General features: G+C 35.1%; 1 protein-coding gene across 1 annotated transcript in view; it reads left to right on the forward strand.

Annotated features, from left to right (window-relative positions):
• Positions 1 to 8762, forward strand: part of KHDRBS3 (KH RNA binding domain containing, signal transduction associated 3) — a gene marked incomplete at its 5' end in the record, with an annotated part of 41502 nt that extends 32740 nt beyond the window's left edge. Inside the window, 2 exons of the mRNA XM_031552981.1 lie at positions 4821 to 4879; positions 8158 to 8762. Of these exons, the coding sequence (XP_031408841.1) occupies positions 4821 to 4879; positions 8158 to 8249 (151 nt within the window). The remainder of the gene's footprint in view (positions 1 to 4820; positions 4880 to 8157) is intronic.
• Positions 8763 to 10495: the final 1733 nt, after the last annotated feature.

Below are 10495 nucleotides of genomic sequence, written 5' to 3' on the forward strand. Positions count from 1 at the left end.
AGAAATCTAAAAACAGAATTTGATGACAGACTTATTTTTTTTCATTTTATATGACTGATTTAATTAAACTTAGGTGTCTGTACAGAATCTTAAAAACAATATGGTTGAATTGGCACAGTATAATTAAAGAGGGTATTTGGTGGGACTTAGAAATCTTTCCTTGACTGATTATACAGGTGGAACTGTGTGAGAAAAGTTAGGTAAAATTGGATCTGTGTAAGAAATACTTGATAAGGAGAAAGAATAATTAACAGTGAATATTTTTTGAACATAAAAGGCTATGAAGATGTTAATGGTTACTTCTGGAATTAGTCACAAATTAAAAATACATTAATTTTAGTGCTTAAATTTAATTAGAGTATGTTTTTAAAAAGAAGGTAGCTTAATCTTCAGTAATGAAGACTATAAGACCTTATATTGAGTAGCGTAAAATGAATTTTGGAATACACAGTTGTGACTTAAGCTTCTACTTAAGAAGATGACTTAAGCTTCAATAATGAAGACTACGTTTAGTGAGATTAAATGAATTTATACCTAGTTGCTAAGCCTCAGTATGCAGCAGCAGGGATCCCAGAAGTATGATCTTTGGAAACAAAAGCTGGATGATTGGACTTCCAGGGTTTACAAATTATTCACTTAGATATGACTTGAAAGTTGTCATATGTAGTAACCAGTTTCATTGAAAGATAAGGAAGGAACAAAGACTACATCACCCGTTTACAGCAAGAAAAAGGATGGCATCATAATTTCACACTTGCAAGAGATTCAAAAATATACATAAATAAGATTAATTTCCCTGATGTTAGGTGGAGAAGGAGCTTCACTGAAAGCTCATGCTTTCCTGGAAGCCAGTGAATAGTAGGCATATGACAGAGACATGAGAAACAGGTCTTTATCAGTTCAGGATGAATTTTTATGTTACAGAATGTAAGCATATGAGCATTAATTGAAAACTGTAGCTTTATCTATTAGAGGTTACCCTGAAGTATTGCTTTTCTTGGAAGAAAAATTCTACTTGTTTCCACTGGTGGGAGAATATCTATTTAATTGGGCAAATTAGACAGTTGCAGAAAAACGTTAAACTTGTACTTTTTTTTCCTCTTCTTTCTTGAGTTTTGCTTTAGAAAAAATAACTGGCAGATGGAAGTTGTACCATTATGGCATGAGATGCCATGAAAAACGATCAGTTTAGTACCCATCAGAATTCAAATTTTATTGTGATATAATCACATCAAATGAGAGCAATGTGTAATGCAGTTGGAACACTCAACACAGACTCACAGAAGACCAACAAACAAGCCTTTGCTGTTAAGTGGATTCATCTTTTTAATGCAAGATGCATTACTGGACTCTACTGCAAAGTCTAACTGATGCCATTCAGATCTTCGTTATTCCCACTGCTCCCACTGTACTGAGAGTTCTTATCTATTTGGAAATGTGAGGAAGAAAACACGTACTTCAGTGTTAATGTTCACGTTGGTTCAAATTTCTATTCTCGTTTAGCTCTTGAAACACTTTGGTACACGCCTGGATTGTTCAGGGTTTCCAGTTTCGTGTCCTTTGATAGCAGTCTTGTTCTCTCACCCTCAGACTGCTTTGCAAGCCAGAGAAATGTGGGGTTAGTTAGGGTTTGATTCTAATTCTCAGGATAAACCAAAATGCCAGTAGCTCAACTTGTTGGTTTCTCTGCTGGTGCTTTTTGGTTTGATGTTTTTTTTGTCTTTCCCACGGAATCCATGGAATGGATTGTTACTGTAGTCTGGTTTCACTGTAACACTATAGGTTCCTACTATTGCCATTCCTGAGAAGTCATCATACTTGCTTTGTGCACTGTAGTCACTCCTGCTGCTTGTCCTTTGTGTTTTCCTTTCTGAGATATGACACATGATGAGAGTGGAGTCCAGGGGTAAGTGACTTGAATGAGTTTACGGATATCAGTAACCAGACATTCCATGTGGTAAAACTGTTTGCTTTAAGGAAATACATAGACCTAGTTTTGTGCCTGGTAGGTAGCTTCAAAATGCAGATGTTTATGAAGTAATTTCACTGTTCTTCCACACAAATAAAAAATATTACAATTGCTGCCGTAAAAGTAATTTCTAAACAGTGATAGCTAAGAGAATCCTTGAGAGGGCACTGTGGTCATCTTTTTGGATTATAGGAAATAGATTTGCTATTTGTATTATGAGATTAAAATGGGATGTAGTTTAAGAGTGATTGCATAATTTTCTCGTATTTTATAAAGCTTGCACGAATAGGTCTCAGCTGCTTTCTGTATTAGACATAAGCTGAGATGCAGGCTGAGAATATGAGCCAAAGAAACTTCTGCCAAGAAGTGTTACAGCTGTGCAGTAAATAAAAAATATATCTATAAGATCCGAGAAGGGACTCGAATCTTCTCTTGATGTCCTGGTTTCATGCTACCCTTCTATAAGCTGGATTACAGAATCTGTTTTAATGATCCACAAAAGCATTAAGAACATATACTCAACTTAATGTTCAAGACAGTTGTGGAGTTGAGAAGCTTCACTAAGATGATGGTTGTCTTGGCAGTAATACTTAGGACATGCTTATTCCTGTTTGCTGTTGACAGATGGATTTTGATAGCGGTGGCAGCTGTGCATGAAGATCTGAGGGGAGGGAGAGAAAGAGGCTTGTCCTTGTGGAAAAGTTCTGTTCAGATATGATCCTACAAGTCAGGGTCTATCATGTAGGACCTGTAGCTAAAACAATCCTTACTTGTTCTTTTTACATCGCTGTTGTGTGTGATTCTGTAGGACAAAGGTGACATTTATGAAGCTACTCTTAAAACAAAATACCTTCCCTGTTTGGAAGTTTTCTTCGGTTGCTTTCTGAAAATGCTCTGCCTTCCATCAGTTCCAAAATTAATTCTGATATCCATGTATAAAACAGATTTTTCTTTTTTTTAAGAAAGAAAAAAAAAAAAAAAAAAAGCTGGCTTTCCTCACTGAGAAGAGGGAAAAATTGAAGTAAAAAGTATTGCATTTCACTGGGCAAGTTCTCCTTCCTATTATTATTTCTATTTTTATATAGATTATTAATTTTGAAGGATCAGACAATTAACATAGATAAGTCATGATATCCTTTTAGTGCAAGTAGAAGATTTTCCCTTTCAGATGTTTGTTTGTTTTGCAGTTTACATAATGTAAAATGAGTCACTTTTTGTTTAATAGATATTTAAGTCTATGAAATGAAGCCCTGCAGAAGTCATTCTGACAGGATTGACAGATACGGGAATAGGGCTCAGCTGCTATAGGCCTCTAAACTTGACAGTTTTAAAATAAATAATCATGTACTGTGTGGAGGGATAGTGCATGTCAATTTCAGGTTGGTTGTCAGAATAAAGACTGTTCTATCACTGGCTGCTGCAGGGAAAGATTATGTTATATGTTAGGCTTCAAACTTTGACCTTATTTCTGTGTTGTATATCACATGGACTGACAAACCACATACAATATTTCTGTTGGGTACAGATATATTGTGTGGGTTTTCATAGTGCACTGTTAGCGCTTTCGTTCAGGAAGTTTTACATTAACAATTAAAAAGCACTCAGCTACAGTTTTCAGATACGTATTTGCACACATCAGGGCTTTACTGTATTTGGCTTAGATTATTTTCTGGAATCCAGAAGTTGCTAGTCAAAAACCAAAGTCTGTGATGATCTTGTTCAGATTAGAAGTGACTGTGACTTAATTTGTATTATGATGTTCTATCTGCTAGTTCATGTTAGGCTATAAATTGCCTTTTCACTCTGGTTTTTATTTTGTTAGCAATCTATCTAATTTTGGAAATGCTTTGTCAGTATTTGCAATTAGTTATTCATGATCATATTTCACACGGATTTCTTTACCCAGCAGTAAAGATTTGGTGACATTGGCTCGTGGAGTATTTATTTTCCAAGAATCATCTTTATGCTCTGTCTGTGGTTAGAAAGAAAAGGGAAGAAAATGAGACATTTTTTTTTTAATATCCTGTAAAGGTGTCTAATAGACTTTTCTTACATAAGGGATGGAATGGGCAATATATAACAGCCTATACGTAGCTACACTTATACAAAATATGAAAGGATGATGGAAGTATCACTTTTAATAGTGCTTGTTCTCTAGGTTCCATTCAATGATCTTACTGTGAATAGAAAATGTCATTATGAAATGGAAAACTGTTTTAGTCCATTGTTGTAGTATTCATACACATTTTTGAATACTAATGACTGCAGAGTCCTGCTTTAAGCTTTGAAATTCTGATTATTATTTCTTTTCTACTTGTTTAAGTGATAGCCTTTGCATTTGTGCACATCTGTCTTGTTTTGAAGATGCTGACCTCTGCAAACACGTAGTAGATGTATAACCCTTGCTTATCCTTTATTGTTGTTTTTTTTTTCCTGTGAATTCAGATTCAAATGCAAACCACTAGGAACTGGTAGACAATGATAGCAAAGGAATTAGTTTCAGAACATTACCTGATAATCTTTGGCACTGTAAAAATTTTCAACTTTCCAATCTGTAGGTGTAATGACAAATGTAAAATTCCCATGTAACATTTTGTACTGTGGACTAGGGTCTCAGTGATGGAAAAAATCAACCTAAACAAATGTAAATGTGGTTTGGTTTTCCTTTTCATTAGTGAACAGTGAGGACCTTTTAGCTGCATTGTCACTTGAATATTTAGTTTCTTTAGCTTAGGACACATCTACATTCTAGATTCTCCTTTTTGAAGTCAGAAAGTGTAATGGTAAGCACTGTTTCTTAAAATCTAACTGCTTTATTTCTTGCTTTCCTTCCTGCTTCCCTCCTGTACAGCGGAGCTGATTACTATGACTACGGCCATGGATTGAGTGAAGAAACATATGAATCATATGGTGAGTAGCTTTGAGCTGAGTGACTACAGTAGTAAAGATGTCTGAAAAAATAATATAATCAAAGATGTAGAATTTCCATAAGGCAAACTTCAGTTCTGCAGTGGCTAACAGCTGCTAGGAATTCCTGTACTGTCACAGATCTCCATATGTGGTTATTGAGAAGAACACTGCAGGAGGCTTCTGTGGTCTATTAGCTAGTGTACTCATGTGAATCTGAAATCAAAGAAACAAACTAAAAGAGAATAGTCTAAATTATGCTGCAAATATCATTTTCATGTCTCATTCAGTGAGATTTAAACCACAAAAAGGTCTTGTTGGTCCTTAGTTCAACAGTTGTTTGCTGCTGAAAGTAAATGTTTCTAGTATGGCCTAACTGGTGGTGAACTCTATACCCGCAAAGAATATGCTGAACTTGTCTGATACAGAGCCAAACCAAATGCATTTAAAACTTTTATGGTCTTTTTGCATTATTTCATTGTCATGCGTCAGTCCTGTGAAATCAAGCAGAGAGTCATTAGGTAAAGATTGTGGAAGTACTTTAGGTGGCTAACAGACATGAGGGCAGGGAGTTACTCATCCAGAGACAAAACAATGTGTAATGAAGCAAAAACCATATGCCAGTAGTAAAGATCACATTTTTTGAGGTAGAAGTGTGGTAGTGACAGGTTTAATTAAAGAAATCTGTTACGGATTAGAGGCATAAAGCATGTTAAAAGGCACCTTTGCTTAAGGGATAAATATTAAATCTCTGGCTAGAGATCAGAGAAATTAAAATCTAGATCATTCAAATATCATACATTTGAGGACTGCTTGTACATAGTATGAGAGTTGTGATTCTGAGTCGTGCATGTCACAGGATTTTAGAACTTAAAAGAATTTCATGAATATTTCTTTAATTATATTTTAAAACATTTCCTGTGGAAACAAAAATTACCTCAGCCAAGATCCTTGTCATGATAAACCAGGTCTAAAGAGAGATGTCCCTGCCTATAGCAGGGGGGTTGGAACTAGCTGATCTTAAAGGTCCCTTCCAATCCAAACCATTCTACAATTCTATAAATATACCTAATATGATAGTTTCTACAATGTCACCTGGTTAATCTAGTTCTTTTTGCTTAAGAGAAAAGTCAGTTCATCAAAAGAGGTGCTAATTTGAAATTTCTTTATCCCACATCACTTTCATTTGGTATCGATAGATAGGTAGATATATCTAAGTGAAATCTTTACTTTTTTCATTAAAGTAAACTCTTTGGCAAAGCAAGTATGATATTTCTAAGTATTTCAAGAATGCAAAAGTACAGTAAGTCCCCTCAGACTGTGCTTACTACTAAATCACAGAATAACAGAATTGTAGGGGTTGGAAGGGACCTCGAGAGATCATCGAGACCAACCCCCTGCCAAAGCAGGTTCCCTACACCAGGTCGCACAGGTAGGCGTCCAGGCGAGACTTGAATATCTCCAGAGAAGGAGACTCCACAACCTCCCTGGGCAGCCTGTTCCAGTGCTCCGTCACCCTCACCGTGAAGAAGTTCTTACGCACATTCGTGCAAAACTTCCTATGCTGCAGCTTATGTCCGTTTCCCCTCGTCCTGTCTCCACGTACCACTGAAAAGAGACTGGCCTCACCATTATGGCTGCTACACCTCAGATATTTATAAGCGTGGATCAGGTCCCCTCTCAGTCGTCTTTTCTCAAGGCTAAACAGACCCAGTTCACTTAGCCTTTCTTCATAGGGGAGATGCTCCAGGCCCTTCATCATCTTTGTGGCCCTCCGCTGGACTCTTTCCAAGAGATCCCTGTCTTTTTTGTACTGGGGAGCCCAGATCTGGACATATAACACTGCTTTTTATATGTAAACTGTTCTTTACAGCAGTGCTAAAAAACTAGAATAGTTTTTAATTTCTTATACCTTTGGCAGCTGTGTGGCCAGCATTCTTTTGCTTAATATGAGCCTTGTTTTCTCTGTAATGAATAAGCCCCAGAGGTTGCTTTTCATGCATATTACTCTGTTACTGGACAGCTAAGGTAAATTTTAATTCTTCCAGCCTTACAGTGAAATTTGAACTTGCATCTTTTACTTACTAGTCCAAATGTTCCACCCACCTCAGTGTGATATGTAGCCTAGGCACTGGAGGTAACCTCCTTTTTTTTATTTTTTAATAAAATAGCTGGAATTAGACTATTATAAAGAGATCATGAAATTGTACTCTTGAAATACTTGATTTCCTAATTGTGTCAGCTGACGGCAGATATCTGCCATCAGAGGAAGTTGTTTTGTCGTTCAAAGAAATACAGTGGTTCTTTGTTTGTTGACTGTAATGTTTTTGTTCTTTTGACTTGAACATTTTTGATTACTATATCTAGCCATTTAGATTTCACGTTTAGTTTCTGGATAGCACTGGATTCAGTTGTACACCTGCTTAGTGCAGAGCAGTTCTCAGAAGACAGATCTAGAAGGGGTGTGGTTGCTTTCGGGATTTCTTTTTTTCAAGGATTATATGGTGCTCTGAGTTGTGCTTACATTTTAAAGCATACCTAAGCCACGTTTGTTAAACTCTGAATTTGGTCCTGAATTTTCCTCTTGTTATGAATGCCTGACATTGCCTTCTGATTTTCATTTAATAAGATGTGTTGCTATTTTTTCTTAATATCTATGACCATGAAAATGTCAGAGTTATGAAGCATTAACTGTAGCTCACATTTTTGACAGTTATTTTACTGTCAAAAATTCAAACGTGATGTATCATGCTCTTAATTTTATAACCTACCTTCATATTCCTTGCCAGTTAGAGGAAGTGAGTGTTCAATGAAGTCAGTTGTTGTCTTGAGATTTTTAGTAGCCACAAGTGTTTGCAGTGAAGTTGTGGCTTTTCACTATTAGATTGCACATATGAATTAGGCCTAAATTGGTATTGATCAAAATAAATTTATTTCTGAGTTACTTAAATATAACTTATATTCTTCAGTTATTTCATTCTAGTGTAATTATTAGTCTGTTAATGTACCTGGCATTTTTTACCTTTGCACTATGGAGGCTCAGCTGAATGCCAGAACCTTAGATTGTTTCACCTTAAGTCTTGTCACACTGTGTGCTGTTATGGGCTGAAAGACTAAACTAGCTCATTCAGATCTGTTGCATCCACATTTTTTTTGACCAAGTGTTAAGGTTCCATTTGTGTACCTTGGTTTCAGTAAATAGTGTTTCTATTGATTTAAGACAAAATGACAACATTGGAAAAATATTGAAAGAGGTCTAACTGTGTTTTTCCCTCTTGTAGGGCAAGAAGAATGGACCAACTCAAGACACAAGGCGCCTTCGGCAAGGACGACAAAAGGAGTCTACAGAGACCAGCCATATGCCAGATACTGATTGTACTGTCTGATGTTGTGAAATATCCAATCTCCACCAGTCCTGTATACTGTTCAAAGTAATTTTTCTATGAACAATCCCTTTTTATTAAATCAAAGCGCTTAAAAATCTGAATGGATGGACTGAGCTTAAAATATTTTGTTGAAAGAACAACCTGGACAGAAAGATATGTAAAACAAGGAACTTTGTTATTTCCAAACTGTATTTGAAAAATAGGTGATCAAAAAAATAACCTTTGATTAACTAGTGTTAAACTAGGTTTACTAAATATGTTAGTCCGTTCTTTTAACATAAGCGTAACCTTTTATTTTAAAGGTTTTCAACAACTTAGTTTTTAGTTTTTATTTTCAGCCATTTGCTAGTTTTTTTCTCTTTGCAAACATGCGTAAAAAGGGAAGCAAATTACAAATGCAAATAATGTGGTATTTTGTAACTCAAGTCTTGAAATGTTCTGTAGTGTTAAGCAAAGTTTTACCCTTGCTTGATACTAAATAAACTTTTGAAAGAAAATCAGTGTGTGTGAGATTAATTTTATGCTCTATCTTATAAAACTTCATAAATAGTAGTAAACAGGGAGAAATCCATTTAACAGCCATCAGCATAAAAGGCTTATATTAAACATCGCACAACTTTTTTTTTTAAAAAAAAGGTATAAACCTAAATGTACGTTTATATACTCACCGTAGATATAAATGCTGTTTAAAGTATCCAAATGGTATGGATCTGCTTGAGTGCCACATTAGATCAAAATATTTTTGTAAAAAATGGGTTAAAATAGCTAATGAATTTTCTGAAAACGATGTGACTAGTTTTCACCTTGTTGAGCGTTTTTTCACTAGTGCAACTTTGGAATTTTTATGAGAATTTTGGTACGTTAATGACCACCTCGCTCCGTGCTGGAAGCAATAAACACAAAGCTTTTAAAGACTTTCTGACTTGACTAATTGAGGTCGCTTTCGTCAGAGGCAGAGGATGTGTAACCCTTAAAACGGTCTTCATTTGCAAAGGTAAATAAATCCAATAAGATTTTAATCTCACTAATTTATTTTAGTTTAACCAATAAAAACAGGGAGACTACAACTTAGAAGGTTTCATTTCAGAATGTAGGAAAGGTTTCAAGAACAACTAAATTCTCATTTTAAAACGTTTAATTTGTGTTAGTAATCTAAAATCCTTAGCTTAGATAGTTAAATGTGGACAAACTATTCCCTATTAAACAACTGTAAAACCTCATAACCAGTAGTTTGCAATATATTATTTTTCCATAAATTCTAGTAACTTAAACATTGCAAATGTTATCTGAAGCTTTGTTAATCATTAAGTTTCTATTATAGTTCAATTTATATTGTTTTCTTTATTTTTTATTTGAAAATATTTCAGATTTAGTAAAATGTTTTTTTTCTCTTGTCAGGAAACTCAACTCCTTGGACAGCCAAGACAAAAACAAAAACCTTAATCTTCTGATGCTTTGGTAGGTACCTTCGCTCATCTCTGAAATTATTAAATAAAAAATGGAGCTTCTGATCGGGTCCTTAATTTTTTATACATGAGGCTTTAATTACATAATGGTTAAAGGTACTGAAATAGAATACAATCAAAATCACTGGCCATTTTCATTTTCTCTGGGAAAAGGCATGATTTTAAATTGTCATTAAACTGAACATTAAACTGTACTGGTGCAGACACTGTCCTCTGGCTGTTTGCTTATTGTGTAAATGTATCTGAGACTGGGAAACAAAAGATATATTTACCTTTGATAGCATTTCAGCTAATTAAGAATTTTATCAAAGGAGAAAGTGAATGAAAGTGAATGTAATTTTATGCTGCTGATTTTCAAATGGGAACTTAAAATCCTGATCTGGTCAGCAGGCTTGTCTAAAGTGGTTTTATAAAGCTGAATAAAGCATTTTGTAAAAAGATTTAAAGGTGAGCATTTCTGCACAAGAAGCAAAGTTAATTTTGGCACGAATGGAGAGCAAGTCACTGAGAAACATTAGCTATAGAATAGCTAGCTGTGCTGTTTCTGATAAATCCAGTACATAAAGTAAGAAATAATTGAACTACTCTGCACAGATATTCTCTTTGCTTCCTAGTTGGACGTGTTATTCTTACTGCTAACTCCATGCACTCATTGCCTGTAGTGGACATGATTTAGAGCTCCATACTTAAAATATTTTATACATTGTATTGCATAGTATATTTAGGAGGCAACTGTCACAAGCTAAAGGATTCTTTTTTGTACATAC

The sequence above is a fragment of the Meleagris gallopavo genome, chromosome 3 (assembly GCF_000146605.3).
Source record: "Meleagris gallopavo isolate NT-WF06-2002-E0010 breed Aviagen turkey brand Nicholas breeding stock chromosome 3, Turkey_5.1, whole genome shotgun sequence".
Lineage (NCBI taxonomy): Eukaryota > Metazoa > Chordata > Aves > Galliformes > Phasianidae > Meleagris > Meleagris gallopavo.